Source organism: Xenopus laevis, chromosome 9_10S, assembly GCF_017654675.1.
Source record: "Xenopus laevis strain J_2021 chromosome 9_10S, Xenopus_laevis_v10.1, whole genome shotgun sequence".
NCBI classification, from domain to species: domain Eukaryota; kingdom Metazoa; phylum Chordata; class Amphibia; order Anura; family Pipidae; genus Xenopus; species Xenopus laevis.
Window position 1 is genome coordinate 107,503,678 of NC_054388.1, and position 18,817 is coordinate 107,522,494.

At 43.0% G+C, this 18,817-nt stretch overlaps 1 protein-coding gene across 5 annotated transcripts in view; it reads left to right on the plus strand.

The window, feature by feature from the left end:
* Positions 1 to 9,145: 9,145 nt before the first annotated feature.
* glyr1.S (glyoxylate reductase 1 homolog S homeolog) overlaps positions 9,146 to 18,817 on the plus strand; it is a 35,552-nt gene continuing 25,880 nt past the window's right edge. For 2 of the 5 annotated variants that reach the window (XM_018239343.2, XM_018239340.2), the window contains exon 1: positions 9,372 to 9,543. In XM_018239343.2, the coding sequence (XP_018094832.1) occupies positions 9,506 to 9,543 (38 nt within the window). In that variant the 5' untranslated portion in view covers positions 9,372 to 9,505. The other 3 variants (XM_018239344.2, XM_018239342.2, XM_041578043.1) reach the window with 3 other exon arrangements.

The window sequence follows — 18,817 nt, forward strand, 5'->3', positions numbered from 1 at the left end:
GCAAATAAGTTGCTGGCTGAACAGCTACAAACAGAGAGGGAGTCTACTGTTACACAGGTGTCGGCCTTGAGAGATTCCCTGATGGCCCAGCAGGAGTTGGTGCAACAGCTCACACTGAGGGCCCAAGCTGTTCCGGTAGTATCCCAGCATAATTTGAGTGGTACTATCAGAGCCAGTCATTTTCTACAAAAATTGACACCGCAAGATGATGTGGAAGCGTTCTTACACACATTTGAACGTACAGCTGCGAGAGAAGCTTGGCCCAAGGAGCAGTGGGCGGGGCTGTTGGCTCCATTCCTCTCAGGGGAACCCCAAAAAGCATATTTTGATCTGCCAGCCGAGGATGCCGAGGACTATGAGAAGTTGAAGCTGGAAATTGTTACAAGGCTGGGGGTTACCACATCTGTACGGGCTCAGCGGGTACAGAGTTGGATTTACGTTGCTGACAAGTCGCCCAGGTCTCAAATGCATGACTTAATATACCTGGCGAAAAAGTGGCTGCAGCCGGACACCCTGACTAGTCCCCAAATCGTGGAAAGGGTTGTCATGGATCGTTTCCTGAGGTCCCTCCCGGTGAAAGTGCAAAAGTGGGTAAGTCATGCAGACCCCAGGTCAGCTGACCACCTAGTGGAAATGGTGGAGAGGTACCTGGCAGCTCAGGATTTGGCTGACCCTAAATCTTCGCAGCAACATTCACCCATTAAACCGAGATCTCCCATGGCACTCGGTAGGAACATTCCAAGAGAGAAGGTCGGTACTGGGGTCAAAGATTGGCAGGCCAAATCAGGAGGGCCCTCTCCTAATAAAAGACTTGGTCAAGAGGCAATTAAGTGCTTTCGCTGCCATAAAATGGGACATATGGTTGCAGACTGTCCTCTTATAGAGGAACCAATGCAGTGTGATTTTTCTGTCATGAATAAGAACCAATCATTATTTGCTTATGTTGCATGTTCCGAAAAGCCTGTGGTTTATAAGGAAAAGCAAATGTGTGTGGTAACTGTGGGAGGTAAACAAGTACATGCCTTGCTGGACTCTGGTAGTTCAGTTACTTTGATAAAGTCAGGTCTAATACCTCCGGTAATTTGTCAAGGGAAAAAGCTTGCTGTAGTCTGCATACATGGAGACATTAGGGAGTATCCCATAGCAACTATTCAGGTTGATACCTCATTTGGGTCTGTGGCCTGTTCAGCTGGAATAGTTCCACAACTCTTACATGATTTCATAATTGGGAGAGATTTTCCTTATTTCTGGGAACTTTGGGAAAACCAAACTCAGAATAAACCCAGTCTGTAGATAGTGAGGTTAAATCCTCAGAGAACATTACTACCCAGGACCCCTTGTTTTTCCCTTTTCTGTGTTAGCGGGAGATCAGGAGAGTGACTCTGAGGTCAATTCTGCTCCTATGCAGGATAACCTGAGCCCCACAGACACAGAGGGTCCTCTAGGACTACCTAACCTAGAGGTTCATAAAGGAAATTTTGGTACTGAGCAGTTAAAAGATTCCACACTGGCCAAGGCTAGAGAGAATGTAAAAATGGTGGATGGAAAGCCTACAGAACCTGAGATGAGGCTGTCCTATCCTTATATGGCTATGAATGACGGGTTGTTATACCAGATGTACAAAAAAGGGGAGGAGGTTATTGAACAGTTGGTAGTTCCCAACCCTATAGGAGGATGGTAATGGACCTGGCACATGGGCATGTCATGGGTGGTCACTTGGGGTGGAAAAAACTATTGAGAGGGTTCTACAGAGATTTTTTTGGCCAGGAGTGTACAAGAATATTCGAGATTATTGTGCTTCCTGTCCTGAATGCCAAATTTCTTCACCCCTGCCCCACTTTCGTAGTCCCCTGGTGCCCTTACCCATAATTGAAACTCCCTTTGAAAGAATTGCTATGGATCTGGTGGGTCCCTTAGTAAAATCTGCTCGGGGACATCAACATATCCTAGTGATTATGGACTATGCTACCGCTATCCTGAAGCAGTTCCATTGCGCAATACATGTGCTAAAACGATTGCAAAAGAGTTAGTTCAGGTATTTAGCCGGGTAGGTATTCCCAAGGAGATCCTGACAGACCAGGGGACGCCATTCATGTCTAGAGTGACTAAGGAATTATGTAAATTGTTCCAAATCTCACACCTCAGGACCTCAGTATATCATCCACAGACAGATGGGCTTGTGGAACGCTTTAATAAAACCCTTAAAGGCATGTTAAAGAAGGTAATAGATAAGGATGGGAGAAACTGGGATCAACTCTTGCCTTATCTGATGTTTGCCATTAGGGAGGTTCCCAGTCATCTACAGGATACTCGCCTTTTCACTTACTTTACGGGAGACATCCCAGAGGGCTTTTAGATATAGCCAAAGAGACATGGGAGGGAGAAGTGACACCTTATAAAAGTGTGATTGAACACATCTCCCAAATGCAGGATCGAATTGCAGCAGTAATGCCAATTGTTAAAGAACACATGGTGCGTGCTCAGGCCATGCAGCAACAGGTATATAACAGGGGTTCTCGGGTACGTACTTTTGCCCCTGGTGATAGGGTCCTGGTGTTAGTCCCCACAGCAGAAAGCAAATTCCTTGCGAAGTGGCAAGGCCCTTTTGAAGTAATGGAAAAAAGTGGGGAAGTGAATTATAAAATTCATCAGCCAGGAAAAAGGAAGCCTGTGCAAATCTACCATGTTAATTTGTTGAAACCATGGAAAGACAGAGAGTCCCTAACTGCTGAATCTGCTATACTATATGCAAAAACATTCAGTAAACAACCTTTAATTCCAGAGGTGAAGATTGCAGAGACCCTTTCGGGTGTTCAGAAACAAGAGGTAAAAGAATTTCTCATGAGAAATAGAGAAGTTTTTTCAGAACTTCCAGGTCATACCTCTATTGTTGAACATGACATTGTTACTAACCCTGGGGATCATGTAAAGCTAAAACCCTATAGAATACCAGAAGCTAGACGACAGGTAGTAGCAGAAGAAGTAAAAAAATGCTAGATCTGGGTGTTATTGAAGAGTCATGTAGTGATTGGTCTTCTCCTATTGTACTGGTTCCAAAACCAGATGGAAGTTGGAGGTTCTGCAATGATTTTCGTAAGCTCAATGCAATATCCAAATTTGATACATACCCTATGCCACGTGTGGATGAGCTTATTGACAGGTTAGGTACTGCCCGTTACCTAACAACCCTAGATCTTACAAAAGGTTATTGGCAGATCCCTCTTTCCCAAATGGCTAAAGAGAAAACAGCTTTTGTAACACCAGATGGAGCATTCCAGTATAGAATGATGCCTTTTGGATTACAAAATGCGCCTGCAACATTTCAAAGGGCAATGGACAAAATTTTAAAACCCCATAGACAGTGGGCGGCTGCATACCTAGATGATGTTATCATACACAGCCCTGATTGGGATTCACATTTGCCGAGGGTCCAGGCTGTGTTAGATGCTCTCCAGATGGCAGGTTTTACGGCCAACCCAAAAAAATGTGCTATTGGGTTAGAAGAGGCTAAGTATCTGGGGTACATCATTGGTAGGGGGTTATAAAACCCCAAGTTAATAAAACTGAGGCCATTCAAGCCTGGCCACGCCCTCTAAATAAAAAGCAGGTACGAGCTTTTTTGGGGATTACAGGATACTACAGGAGGTTTATCCCAAACTTTGCTACCCTTGCAGCGCCTTTAACAGATTTGACAAAAGGGAAAGAATCTGTAATGGTAAAGTGGACACCGGAGACAGAGAAGTCTTTTCAGGCTTTAAAGGATGCATTATGTTCCAAGCCAGTATTGTTTTCACCGGACTTCTCTAAAACTTTTATTGTGCAAACAGATGCATCCGATGTAGGGCTAGGGGCAATTTTGTCTCAGGTTCATAATGGAGAGGAACATCCGGTAGTCTACATTAGCCGAAAATTAAATGACCACGAGAGGAAGTACGCAGTAGTTGAAAAAGAGTGTCTGGCCATAAAGTGGGCACTGGAGGCACTACGGTATTACCTCTTAGGAAGGGAATTTGAGTTAGTGACAGATCACGCACCACTGAGATGGATGTGTGATAAGAAGGAGACTAATAGGAGAGTTACCCGCTGGTTCCTGGCTATGCAAGAGTTTAAGTTTACGGTAACACATAGGCCAGGAGTTCAGATGAGCAATGTTGATGGCCTCTCCAGAATCCATTCCCTCTTTGGTTCATCTATCCCAACAGTGGGGATGGTACAAGAAAGTAATGTACATAGTAAAGAGTTAAACAGGATATCTGGGAAAGTGCTTGATGGAATATATGTTTCTCCCAGGTTTTTGTCTGAAAAAATGTTGGTCATTAGCATAAGGTGGCTTTAAAGTATGGGACTTCACCAGTGTCTCGTCCTCTTGTAGATCACTCTACTAGTGATCTAGGGGGGGGGATATGTGATATGGTAGAAGGAAAATGCATGTTAGTTCAGGGGTTAAGGGCCCTGGATGAAGGATATGGCAGTTAAGAAACTGCATTGTTATTCTTCTTTAGGGTATCCAGGGCTGGAATGGAGGGAAGGATCTGGGCGGGCCTTCCATTCCACTCCAGACTGACCTGGGTGTGGTGTTAGCTACCTGCTCATAAATTAATCAGGTGTCTAATTTCAGTGTGTGTGAGGGGCTGAGGAGCCTGCTGTGAACTCAAACTGAGAGTGACACAGAGAGATCATTACAGATTTGCCTGTTTAAAACTACAAGCCTGGAGCCATTGCTTTGCACACCAGACACTGAGGAAACTGAGCTGAATCAGTAAGTGCTGGACTGTGATACATTTTATTTGCTTTATTTCAACCTGCTGAAACCTTCTGTTTATGCTGTCTGTGTGAATGGCTTCAAATAAAGCAGCCCAGGCTGAATTGGACTGAACTAAGGCTCTGTGTGCTGATTCTGTGCTACAAAAGTGCCGTGGTCAAGATTCCTGCTACCTGAAATCTCACAATATATATGCTTCATACCTCAACCTGCTGGCAGTCATTCACATGTATGAAAACATCATGGACCCTACAATAACATGCCACTGTCCACTAAAGGGGTTGTTAAGTGGAATATTAAAGAATCTTACCAAACTGATATATATTTAGATATTGCCCTTTTACATCTCTTGCCTTGAATCCCCCAAAAGACAGAACTCTATCTGTTAATTGGCTCATGTGACCTAACATGTAATGTGGCAATTAAATTCGCTTCACTTGACACTAGTATGATTGATAAGTTGCTTTATTGTGTGTAAACAATAGTACAAACAACTAGGGCTGTGCTACTAGCGCGCTGTGCGCCTCTCTTGTCCCTGGTTTTATATTATATATATATCTATATATTAAAAATAAGGGATCCTAGATGCACGGTGCACACAAACAAACTATACATGTTAGGTATATATATATATATATATATATATATATATATATGTCCAAATAGAATAGTGAGGAGAGCGACCCAAGGCAGAAGATCTGCAACAATGTGATTTATTAGCTGCTACAAACACAGCTAATAAATCACATTGTTGCAGATCTTCTGCCTTGGGTCGCTCTCCTCACTATTCTATTTGGATTTATGTCGTAGACTTGCGGTAATGTCTATGAGGAAAGAAGCACCGCTGCATATACTACTGGGCTGTGCGCTGAAGTAATCCTGGTTGAGCCATATATATATATGTGTATGGTAAGATTCTTTAATATGGCACTTAATTTGATATAAACTATCTGTTGCTTAACTATTCATTAGGGGGTTATTTTCCCCTTTAATATCATGAGAAAAATTTTTTGAGTATTTTTATTATTATTAATAATAATAATAAATGTACCCTACAACACCAACCTAGATGACAACTGTCCTGGAATGTTCATGTGTGCCTTTCAGACCTTAAAGGAGAATTCAACCTGTGGGGGAAAAAAACCCGTACCCCCCACCCCAGGTAGACCCCCCCCCCCTCCCCCCCTGGGGAAATGCCCCATACTCCATACTTACCCCTCGCCGCAGATTCTTCCAGTGAAGTTGCATGCATCCATCTTCCGGCTCCTAGGTAAGCTGACTAAGAGATCGGCAATTTCCATGTAATTCCGTGTATGCGCAGTTGTCGCAAGCCGCCAAACTGCTCCAACTTTGCATGCGCAGAAATACCGATCTCTCAGTCAGCTTACAGAGGAGCCGGAAGATGGATGCGTGCAAGTTCGCTGGAAGAATCTGCGGCGAGGGCTAAGTTGGAGTATGGGACATTTATCCCGGGGGGGTAGTTAGCCTGGGGGGAGGAGGGAGGGGCTACAGGTTTTTTTCCCCACAGGTTGAATTCTCCTTTGAAGGGATTGTTCACCTTCCAAACACTTTTTTTCAGTTCAGTTGTTTCCCGAGAAATAAAGACTTTCTTCAATTACTTTACTTTGTTTATTTTTTACTGTTTTTCCAAAATCTAAGTGTAAAGTTGAATATTGGCATCTCTGGTGTTCGAGTCTGGCAGCTCAGTAATTCAGGTGCAGACTCTGAACTTATCATTTTGCAACATTTAGTTCAGGGGTGTCCAAACTTTTTGCAACGAGGGCCAGATTTGGTGAGGTGAAAATGTGTGGGGGCCGACCATTTAGCCCGACATCCATTCTGAGGTAGCTAGCTTGCGATCAAGATCATTCACTCCTGGAGTTGGACGCGTACACGGCGTTTAGGAAGTGGAGTCTGATTGGACTTACTCTCCGCGCCTCATTTAAACAAGGAATAGTGTTGCCGTAATATTTGGGCACATTAGTAAAATGATCTGCCATTTGGTCTATACTGCTGCCTGTGTGCTGAAGGTGTTAGTAATAGACACGTACTGGAACGTAAAGACTGTAGTGACGCACCGCTCTCACATACTTTTTTAGTTTACTCACTGGCACGTCAGTACATCTATTGCACCTTCAGCCCTAAAGAAGTATGTGAGAGCGGCGCGTTACTACTTTATTATTATTTTTTATTATTAACATGTATTTATATAGCGCCAACATATTGCGTAGCACTGTAAAGTAAATGTGATGTTACAACTAAATCACATGAATTATATGCATAGAACATATGGAGTTACATACATCACAATCAATACCAGTACAAAAGGTGAGGAAGGCTCTATGCAGAAAGAGCTTACACTCTAAAGGGAAGGGAGTAATACAGAAGGTGTGGGAGTGGGCAAGATCGAATTAAGTGGGTGAGAAATGTGGTACTGTATGTGGTGTTGCGTTTGGTAGTTAAGCAGAGTGAGGGTAGGCTTCTCAAAAGAAGTGCGTTTTAAGAGATTTCTTGAAAGCAGAAAGGTTGGGAGAAAGTCGGACAGACCGTGGGAGAGAGTTCCAGAGGAGGGGTGCAGCCCTTGCAAAGTCTTGAATGCGAGCATGTGAGGAGGTAATGAGAGAAGAGTTGAGTAGCAGGTCAGTAGAGGAGCGTCGTAAGCGAGTGGGTGAGTTTATAGAGATGAGTTCAGAGATGTAGGGTGGAGCAGAGTTGTGAAGTGCTTTGAATGTCAGGGTCCTTAATTTGAATTTGATTCTGAAAGGTAACGGAAGCCAGTGCAGGGATTGACAGAATGGTGAGGCAGAGGAGGAGCGGTTGCTGAGGTGTATGAGCCTCGCAGCAGTGTTCATTATGGACTGGAGAGGTGACAGTCTCTGGAGGGGGAGGCCAATTAAAAGAGAGTTACAGCAGTCTAGACGTGATATGACGAGAGAGTGAATAAGAATTTTGGCAGCATCGAGGGTGATAAATGATCGTATTTTGGATATGTTCCTTAGGTGGAAGTGATATGATTTAATAAGTGACTGGATATGAGGAGTGAATGACAGGGCAGAATCTAGGATAATCCCAAGGCACCGGGCCTGGGGAGAGGGGGTGATAGTGGAATTGTTATCTATGATGGATACTTCCGGGATGTTACTGGTGTTAGTTGGAGGAAAGAGAACCATTTCAGTTTTAGAGAGGTTTAATTTAAGGTAGCGTTGCGACATCCAAGTAGAGATAGCGGACAGGCAGGAGGAGACGCGAGTTAGGCGTTCTGGGTTAAGATCAGGAGATGAGAGATAGATCTGGGTATCGTCAGATACAAGCGTCTATTACTAACACCTTCAGCTCACAGGCAGCAGTATAGTGGCAGATCATTTCACTAATGTGCCCAAATATTACGGCTACATGATTCCTGATTACACTGTGCTGGAGGGCCACATTATTATTGATTTCATAACAGAGGCTGAGGGCCGTTGTAAATTTGAAAATGGGCCGCACTTTGGACATGCCTGCTTTAGCTGATCCATTTCTCAGCAGTATCTCTGGAGTATTAGCAACTATTGTATCAATTCTAACAGCTGCCTGTAATGAAACCTGGAGATTCTGCTCAGCAGGGACAAAGATAAGAACAGTTTTGGGGGGGGTCAGCGACCCCCTTGCTAGAGCATAAAAACTAGAAAGAAATTGTAAAAAGTCGTTATTTGTGGGGAACTATCTGTAAACAACTAGTTGTTTGAAGGTGAACAATCCCTTTAAAAAACTGGTATTTCAGAAAGGGTGAAAAACAGGGATGGGATTGCGCAGAGACAACTATACGATGCATCGCAGGTCTACCTAATCCTGTCAGAAAGAACTAGGCCAATAACAAAGGCACAAGACCTGTATTTATTTTTTCCTCAGTACAAAAAAAATGAGACTTCTGGCGGTTAAATTCGCTTCACTTGACACTAGTATGATTGATAAGGTGCTTTATTGTGTGTAAACAATAGTACAAACAACTTGGGATGTGCTGGAATTTGACCGACACGATGCAGATTCCTCGGCAACAAACAATATACCACACCACAAGCTTGTAAAACAGCACACTACTAGCGCGCCTTGTGCATGTCACTTAAGTGTGCGCCTTTCTTGTCCCTGGTTTTATACCCTTGGGATGCGCCACTGCACATAGAAGGGGGCGGGATGATCCCATTTCGGTTCAAGAGAAAGGGGTGTGCAAGTACCCGGAAGTGCTTCTAAACGACACTGTAAGCGTCGCTATAGAGGAATTCAACTTCAGCACCTAAGGGACCCCACCCACTCGCCGCGGCGCTTTCCAGTCCGGGGGCCCGGGGGAGGGCTGAAAGGCGATGAAAGCAGCGACACCGGCGCCGTCACGTGTTCCGGAGAAAGCAGCGGCTTCCCAAGTCACGTGACCTCCCACGACGCCGCCGACAACAATAACAACAAACGTTGACAGAGCTCTAACTGCCTCACGTGACTTTCACAACAAATAGGAGACGGCATTGGTGTACGGGCGCGCTCCTGCTCACACACTAGGCGTGGCTAATAGTGGCGGCTGTCGGCTTTTCTTCCAACGATTGGTTGGACGTAATCACGCTGCTCACGGTGGGTAGGGGGTGCGTTATCGTAGTTGGTGCAGGAGCGCGCACGGCGTTTGGGTGGGAGGGAGTGTTTCCTGTTCCCGGCATCCCCCGCGCGGCCGATTTTCTTTCCCTTTCCTACCCCATCCCCGCTGCTGGCTGAGTCGGTAAGATGGCGGCAGTGAGTCTGCGACAAGGAGACTTGGTGTGGTGAGTGTTGCTGGGGGAATGGTTATAGCGAGGGCAGGGCAATGTGTGGAGGCCCCGAGTGCGCAGCTCTGTGTAAAAATGGGGAAGGACAGAGCAGAGCAGAGTAGAAAGGGCTGCCTGTGTCGCACGACTCCCTGTTGCAACACGGGGCTGCGACTTCTGCTGCTTCATCAACAAAGAACCCGGCCTGTTGCTGACATATTGAGCGGAAAGCGATTGTGCTGTGGCGCTGCTGAGAGACGCACAATAGCTGCTTTATGGCACATAGACACCTACAACCCTCAACTTGACCCTGTTTGGATGCTGGGAGTTGTAGTTCTGTGGCTGCTGAAGGTTCCCTGTTTCTCACATACCAATGTTTTTCATGGGGTTATAGCCTTAAAATAAACTTTTAGTATAATGTAGCCACTGGAACTCTTTATTTTTTTCCCTTTCTGTGTGTTTTTCTGTGTGTGACATTTCTTGTATTACAGTTAGAAATTAGAGTTGGTGTTTGGTTGCTGTGGTCCGTATACCCTAGCAACCGTGCTGTGGTTTGACGAGAGGCTGGAAGACGAACCCAATTGCGCCTGAATAGAATGATAAATACCCATTTGTCAAGGTAGTTTTCTCAGGGGGAAAAAGACACTTGTGAGGGGACATGATTAGACTTTACAAGTACATTAGAGGACATTATAGACAAATAGCAGGGGACCTTTTTACCCATAAAGTGAATCACCGTACCAGAGGCCTCCCCTTTAGACTAGAAGAAAAGAACTTTCATTTGAAGCAACGTAGGGGGTTCTTCACAGTCAGGACAGTGAGGTTGGGGAATGCACTGCCGGGTGATGTTGTGATGCTGATTCAGTTAATGACTATAAGAGGGACTTGGATGATTTCTTGGACAGACATAATACAAAGGCTATTGTGATATTAAGCTCTATAGTTAGTATAGATATGGGTATAGATGTAACTTAAGCTGCACCTACCCTATATGTTCTTCTGCATTATTACATACAGTGGTGTGAAAAACTATTTGCCCCCTTCCTGATTTCTTATTCTTTTGCATGTTTGTCACACTTAAATGTTTCTGCTCATCAAAAACCGTTAACTATTAGTCAAAGATAACATAATTGAACACAAAATGCAGTTTTTAAATGAAGGTTTACGTTATTAAGGGAGAAAAAAAAACTCCACATCTACATGGGCCTGTGTGAAAAAGTGATTGCCCCCCTTGTTAAAAAATAACTTAACTGTGGTTTATCACACCTGAGTTCAATTTCAAAGGTTATAAAGCCATTTCTAAAGCTTTGGGACTCCAGCGAACCACAGTGAGAGCCATTATCCACAAATGGCAAAAACATGGCAAAAACAGTGGTGAACCTTCCCAGGAGTGGCCGGCCAACCAAAATGACCCCAAGAGCACAGAGACAACTCATCCGAGAGGCCACAAAAGACCCCAGGACAACATCTAAAGAACTGCAGGCCTCACTTGCCTCAATTAAGGTCAGTGTTCACGACTCCACCATAAGAAAGAGACTGGGCAAAAACGGCCTGCATGGCACATTTCCAAGGCGCAAACCACTTTTAAGCAAAAAGAACATTAAGGCTCGTCTCAATTTTGCTAAAAAACATCTCAATGATTGCCAAGACTTTTGGGAAAATACCTTGTGGACCGACGAGACAAAAGTTGAACTTTTTGGAAGGTGCGCGTCCCGTTACATCTGGCGTAAAAGTAACACAGCATTTCAGAAAAAGAACATCATACCAACAGTAAAATATGGTGGTGGTAGTGTGATGGTCTGGGGTTGTTTTTCTGCTTCAGGACCTGGAAGACTTGCTGTGATAGATGGAACCATGAATTCTACTGTCTACCAAAAAATCCTGAAGGAGAATGTCCGGCCATCTGTTCGTCAACTCAAGCTGAAGCGATCTTGGGTGCTGCAGCAGGACAATGACCCAAAACACACCAGCAAATCCACCTCTGAATGGCTGAAGAAAAACAAAATGAAGACTTTGGAGTGGCCTAGTCAAAGTCCTGACCTGAATCCTATTGAGTTGTTGTGGCATGACCTTAAAAAGGCGGTTCATGCTAGAAAACCCTCAAATAAAGCTGAATTACAACAATTCTGCAAAGATGAGTGGGCCAAAATTCCTCCAGAGCGCTGTAAAAGACTCGTTGCAAGTTATCGCAAACGCTTGATTGCAGTTATTGCTGCTAAGGGTGGCCCAACCAGTTATTGGGTTCAGGGGGCAATTACTTTTTCACACAGGTTTGGATTTCTTTTCTCCCTAAATAATAAATAATAAAAACCCTCATTTTTTTAAAAACTGGATTTTGTGTTTACTTGTGTTATCTTTGACTAATAGTTAAATGTGTTTGATGATCAGAAACATTTTGTGTGACAAACATGCAAAAGAATAAGAAATCAGGAAGGGGGCAAATAGTTTTTCACACCACTGTATAATATTCCTTTTATACATTTATTATCTTTATCTTTTGTTTACAGGGCATTTCTAAATTTTTCATACCCCTTAAAGGAGAAAGACCCCTTAATAAAAAAAAACCCTACCCTACATAGACCCCCCCTCCCCCATGCCCCTAACTCTTTACTTACCTCTCTGTGCAGATTCTGTGCAGCAGAGTTCAGGGGCGCCATCTTCAGCCTCTTCGGAATGAGACCGCCGCTTCGGCACATGCGCAGTTGTTGTGAAACAAGAAATTTGTCCAACTGCGCATGCGCCGATACACCGGTCTCATTCCGAAGATTACCGAAGAGAAGACCATGGCACCCGTGAACTCAGCAAGGCAGAATCTGCACAGAGGGGTAAGTAAAGAGTTCGGGCATTTCCTGGGGGTCGGAGCAGCTAGGCTGGCAGGGAGGGGGGTAGGGTTTATTTTTTATTAAGGGTTTGTTTCTCCTTTAATGGAGAAGGAGAGACAGAATCACAGATGAGGTCACCTCTCTCATTAATTCAGCTTACATTCAACCCTGGGCTACTTTTCGACACAGCCCGGTGTCCCAGCATCCCCTGCTCCACATTGGGCAAGAAAATAATTCTTTGTTGATTTCTCTACTGCCTACGAACCGGAAAATACGGTGTCATGGCACTGAGAGGAAAAATTCCCCTATCTGGTGTCAAACCTGAGTGACTGGAATGACTAGGGGCTGCCTGGCAACTTGCCCCCCACGATGATTCTACTTTTCCTTTAATCCGTTCTCTCCCTTTACTGAATAGCAAATCCTTAACTTGTCAGTATATAACCACACACTGATCCGATTCAAATGAATGGAGCAGGGGCACTGAGCAGATCTGCTTCTCTCAGCCTGTGTGCCCATATACTAACAGCTTTTTATGCCTTTAGGGTGAGCACCAGCTTTGCACCCTGTTTAAGAATTTGGTCCATTCTTCCACATAGATTCTATCCATGATGCTCAGGTTAGTTGGATGATGCCACGGATTGTGAACTAAGATCTGGGCCATTGCAGGACATTCACATTTTTTGTTCTTGAGTCACACCAGTGCTTATGATTGGGGCCATTTGTCCTGCTGGACAGGGACTATTTGCACAAACGTTTAAACAATTGAATTTCACCGTTTCCCTATATTTTGCACAATGTTCCTGGGCAACATTAAAGGAGTTATTTACATCAGTTCTCCATTAGTATATTATAGAGTCTTGGCAACTTTTCCATTGCTCTTCGCATTTTTTTATAGTACAGGTATCTGTTATCCGGAAACCCATTATCCAGAAAGTTCAGAATTACGGAAGGCTTTTCCCCCATATGCATATTATCCAAATTTTTTAAAAATTATTTTCTTTTTCTCTAATAATAAAACAGTAGCTTGTACTTGATCCCAACTAAGATATATGCTACTAATTAATTATTACAGAGAAAAAGGAAATCATTTTTATAAATTTGGATTATTTGGATAAAATTGAGTCTATTGGAGACGGCCTTTCCGTAATTCAGAGGTTTCTGAATAAAGGGTTTCCAGATAACTGATCCTTTACTCTGTACTTGCATTTCTGTACAATACCATATCTGATTAATATTCTAGTCTGGTTCAAACCACTGCCTGGTTGCTAGGGTATAATGGACCCTACATAGATACAGTCATATGAAAAAGTTTGGGAACCCCTCTCAGCCTGCATAATCATTTACTCCACTTGCAACAAAAAAGATAACATTGGTATGTCTTTCATTTCCCAGGAACTAAGAGTTCTGCAGCGGGTTGGGTACCCGATGGGTTACCCGCAAAAACCTGTGGTACCCTGCGGGTTGCGGGTAGAAGTTCCAGGTGCGGGTATGGCCGCGGGTCTTCTCAATAGTGATTTTTACTCCCTTTTTCTGATCACGCTTACTTCTGATGATGTCAGTTCTGGTTTACAATGACAGCACTTCCTGATTCTTAATGGTCAGCATGTCCGGGTTGCTGATAAGGTACTTGTGGGTCGGGTAGCGGGTCCAAGAGGGTAAGAATGCGGGTTGCTGTCTGGGTTGCAGGTTGCGTGTACCGGTTCCAAAAAATGGACCCGCGCAGGACTCTACCAGGAACTCTACCATTGGAGTACTGGGGTGTTTTCTGAACAAAGATTTTTAGTGAAGCAGTATTCAGTTGTATGTTGTACCCTTGTAATTTTGCTAATTTGAATGCATGTAACTGCTCAATACTGATAACTGCCAACACCTAATTGGTTGGATTAGCTTGTTAAGCCTTGAACTTCATAGGCAAGTGTGTCCAATCATGAGAAAAGATATGTAAGGCGACCAATTGCAAGTTGTGCTTCTGTTTGACTTTCCTCTGAAGAGTGACAGCATGGGATCCTCAAAGCAACTCTCAAAAGGTCTGAAAACAAAGATTGTTCAGTATCCTGGTTTAGGGGAAGGCTACAAAAAGCATCTCGGAGGTTTAAACTGTCAGTTTCAACTGTAAGGAATGTAATCAGGAAATGGAAGGCCACAGGCACAGTTGCTGTAAAACCCAGGTCTGGCAGGCCAAGAAAAATACAGGAGCGGCATATGTGGAGGATTATGAGAATAGTTACAGACAACCCAAAGATCATCTCCAAAGACCTGCAAGAACATCTTGCTGCAGATGCAGGTGTATCTGTACATCGTTCTACAATTCAGCACAATTTTGTATGGCAGGGTGATGAGAAAGAAGCCCTTTCTGCACTCATGCAAAAAGTCGCTTGTTGTCTGCAAAAGCTAATTTAGACAAGCCACAGTCATTTTGGAATATAGTGCTTTGGACTGATGAGACAAAAATTAAGTTATTTGGACATAACAAAAAGCGCTTTGCACGGTGGAAGAAGAACTCCACATTCCAAGAAAAACAGCTGCTTCCTACTGTCACATTTGGTGGAGGTCCCATCATGCTGTGGGGCTGTGTGACTAGTTCAGGGACTACTGGGGCACTTGTTAAAGTCGAGGGTCTCATGAATTCAATCCAATAACAACAAATACTTCAGGATAATGTTGAAGCATCAGTCACAAAGTTGAAGTTACGCTGCAGGGGTTGGATATTCCAACAAGACAATGACCCTAAACACACTTGGAAATCTACAAAGACTTTTATGCAGAGGGACAAGTACAATATTCTGGAATGGCCGTCACAGTCCCCCGACTTGAATATCATGGAAAATCTATGGGATGATCTGAAGCAGACTGTCCATGCTCGGCAGCCATCAAATTTAACTGAACTGGAGAGATTTTATATGGACCAATGGTCAAAAATAGCCACATAACACTCATCAAAGGCTATAGGAGGCGTCTAGAGGCTGTTACATTTGCAAAAGGAGCTCAACTAAGTATTGATGGTATATCCCTGTTGGGTGCCCAAATTTATATATATATATATTGTATATTTTCTGTGATTCCAATGTGTTATGTCACTGCTGAAATACTACTATTTCCATAAGGCATGTTATATATTAAAAGGAAGTTGCTACTTTGAAAGCTCAGCCATTAATAAACAAAACTCCAAAGAATTAAGAGGGGTTCCCAAACTTTTTCATATGACTGTAGTTGCAAACTTGAGAGCTGCTGAACTAAAAACTAAATATTTCAAAAACCATAAAAGAATGAAAACCGGTTACTTAAAGGGATACTGTCATGGGGGAAAATTTTTTTTTTCAAAATGAATCAGTTAATAGTGCTGCTCCAGCAGAATTCTGCACTGAAATCCATTTCTCAAAAGAGCAAACAGAATTTTTTATATTCAATTTTGAAATCTGACATGGGGCTAGACATTTTGTCAATTTCCCAGCTGCCCCATGTCATGTGACTTGTGCCTGCACTTCAGGAGAGAAATGCTTTCTGGCAGGCTGCTGTTTTTCCTTCTCAATGTAACTGAATGTGTCTCAGTGGGACATGGGTTTTTACTATTGAGTGTTGTTCTTAGATCTACCAGGCAGCTGTTATCTTGTGTTAGGGAGCTGCTATCTGGTTACCTTCCCATTGTTCTTTTGTTTGGCTGCTGGGGGGAAAACGGAGGGGGTGATATCACTCCAACTTGCAGTACAGCAGTAAAGAGTGATTGAAGTTTATCAGAGCACAAGTCACATGACATGGGGCAGCTGGGAAATTGACAATATGTCTAGCCCCATGTCAGATTTCAAAATTGAATATAAAAAAATCTGTTTGCTCTTTTGAGAAATGGATTTCAGTGCAGAATTCTGCTGGAGCAGCACTATTAACTGATTCATTTTGAAAAAAAAAATGTTTTCCCATGACAGTATCCCTTTAATTTCTCTATATAGCTGTCATTATACTGAAACTTAATTTAATTTTCGGAACGCAAAAGTAAAACGGTGACTAATTAATTAAAGCGAGTGTAATTCTAAGCAGCTTTCCAATATACATTCATTGCACATTTCCAACAACTGGAAAGTTATTTGTAAACAAAAGCAGTCTCTGAGTCCTATTGTCTGCATTGGTTGTTCTGCCTCTTGAAACAATGTAGCAGATTTCTGGTACATTGTTTCATGATTACAGATCAGAAAACAGAAAGGGATAAACAAACTGTTTTCACAAACAATTACATTAACAAGTAACTTGAAACTATTGAACTCTGTGACTTACTAGATGTTAAAAACTTTCTTAGAATTACAGTTTGTTTCACTAGGCAACTCTTTTTAAGCTGGCCATAGACGCAGAGATAGTCGCACGTAAAATCGTTTCATACATTTTTCGGACCGTGTGTGGATTGTCCCGACATTTTTCAGGTATGGGACCTGTTATCTAGAATGCACGGGACCTGGAGTTTTCTGGATAACTGATTCTTATTGTAATTTGCATCTTCATACCTTATCAAGGGGTTTATTTTATTAGCAAAACGGTCAAATTCAACTTAGGAGGTATTCAAATTAGATTTGAGTTTTTAAAAAAAATCAGATTTTTGAGATTTCAAACTCAAATTCGACTATTCTCCACCTATTACCTGCCAAATTGCTGTTTAAGTCAATGGAAGAGATCCAGGGATCAATTTTGAGTTGTTTGCAGCCTTCCTGACATTTGGGGTTTTTTTTTTTTAGGAGACAAAATTCGAATCAAGTTTTTAAAATTCAATCAAATTCAATTTGAGTATTCAGGTCGGTTCCATTCATCCGAGTTTAAAAAATTCGATTTTTTTCTTTTAATTTATTATTTTACATTTCGATTGGTCGAATTTATGGGAGTTGAGGGGAGTTTTTAAAAACTCGCATGAATTCGACCTTTGATAAATGTGCCTCTAAGTCAATACTAGAAAATCATTTAAACCGTAAATGAACCCAAATAGGCTGGTTTTGCTTCCAATAAGGATTAATTATATCTTAGTTGGGATCAAGTACAAGCTACTGTTTTATTACTACAGAGAAAAAGGAAATCCTTTTTAAAAATTTGGATTATTTGGATGAAATGGAGTTTAACGGAGACGGGCATTCAGTAATTCTGAGCTTTCTGGATAATGGGTTTCTGGATAACTGATCCCATACCTGTACCATGCCTACCAATGGGTGAGTGACATATCAATGGGTGACTGTCACTAGTATTTGTTGGCCATACTATTGCTGTGAGGGTCAGACCATCATCTGATTTGTTCTATTACTACTGTATTACTACTGTATTTAATCTGAATGGTTAGTTGCAGGTCAGGAGTTAGGGCCGTACAATCGTTCCGTACTATTGCCAGCTTTAGTGGGGGTATCCCCTTTTAAAGGAGAACCAAACCCTTGCTACTAAAATCCCCTACCCTACATAGACCCCCTCCCTGCTCCCACCCAGCCTATTTGTTACCTTTGCTAAATGCCCTTAACTCTTTACTTACCCCTCGGTGCAGATTCAGGGCATCGGAGTTCATGGCAGCCATCTTCATCTCTTCGGGAATAGAGCGGCTTATCGGCGCATGCGCAGTTGAAGCAATTTTCTGTCTAAACGACAACTGCGCATGCGCCGAAAGTCACAGAAATTGCCGAAGCGATGGAAGAAGACCCGGAGATTACGAATCGGCTGAAGATGGCGCACTTGAACTCCACTGGACAGAATCTGCACCGAGGGGTAAGTTAAGAGTTTGGGGCATTTAGAAAAAACCTAGTTAGATGGCTATATACTAGTATTTATCAGGCAGGGCATTAATACAGTGTTACTGTATTGTGCGTCGCATCCATCAAAAAAAAAATCAGGCTGGTAAATGATTGTTTTTGCATCCATTATAATTTTGTTAGCAAGATTTTTAAAACCTCTCCATGTAACAACAATAAGTGGCAAGGACTCTCTCCTGCTTGTTCTGGGTTTGCATGGCAGCCTGTTTTACAGAGGTGATAAATACATGAGCAGCAGGATTCCTTACGTCTGCCATAAAGTCATTGCTCACATCTGCATACGGCAGTTGTCACATGGGTGCCTTATTGGTTTCCATCATGTTAAAGCTTATATGATGAGATGGTTGTAGCAAGGATTGGCACTACACTGTTTGCTCGTGTGCAAATTTCACAGCTTATGTGGGTGTCTCGGCTGGCACTTGGGTGTCTCGGCTGGCACTTGGTTGTCTGCCTTCATACGCAACTGATGCAAATTATGCATGACTTCCTGGTGGCACTTATACATACCTGTCTTGACTCAAGTCTGGGGTGCTTACACATTTTAAAGGAGAACTAAACCCTTGACCTCTTTCCACTGCCCCAACTCCAAGCTCCCCATCTCCTGTGTTTATGCTTTTTAGGAGTCTCCCTTCCACTGACCTGCTATAAAATTGCAGTGGAGTTCAAAAGGGCCATCTTCTGGCTGTATTATAATCCTCTTCTGAC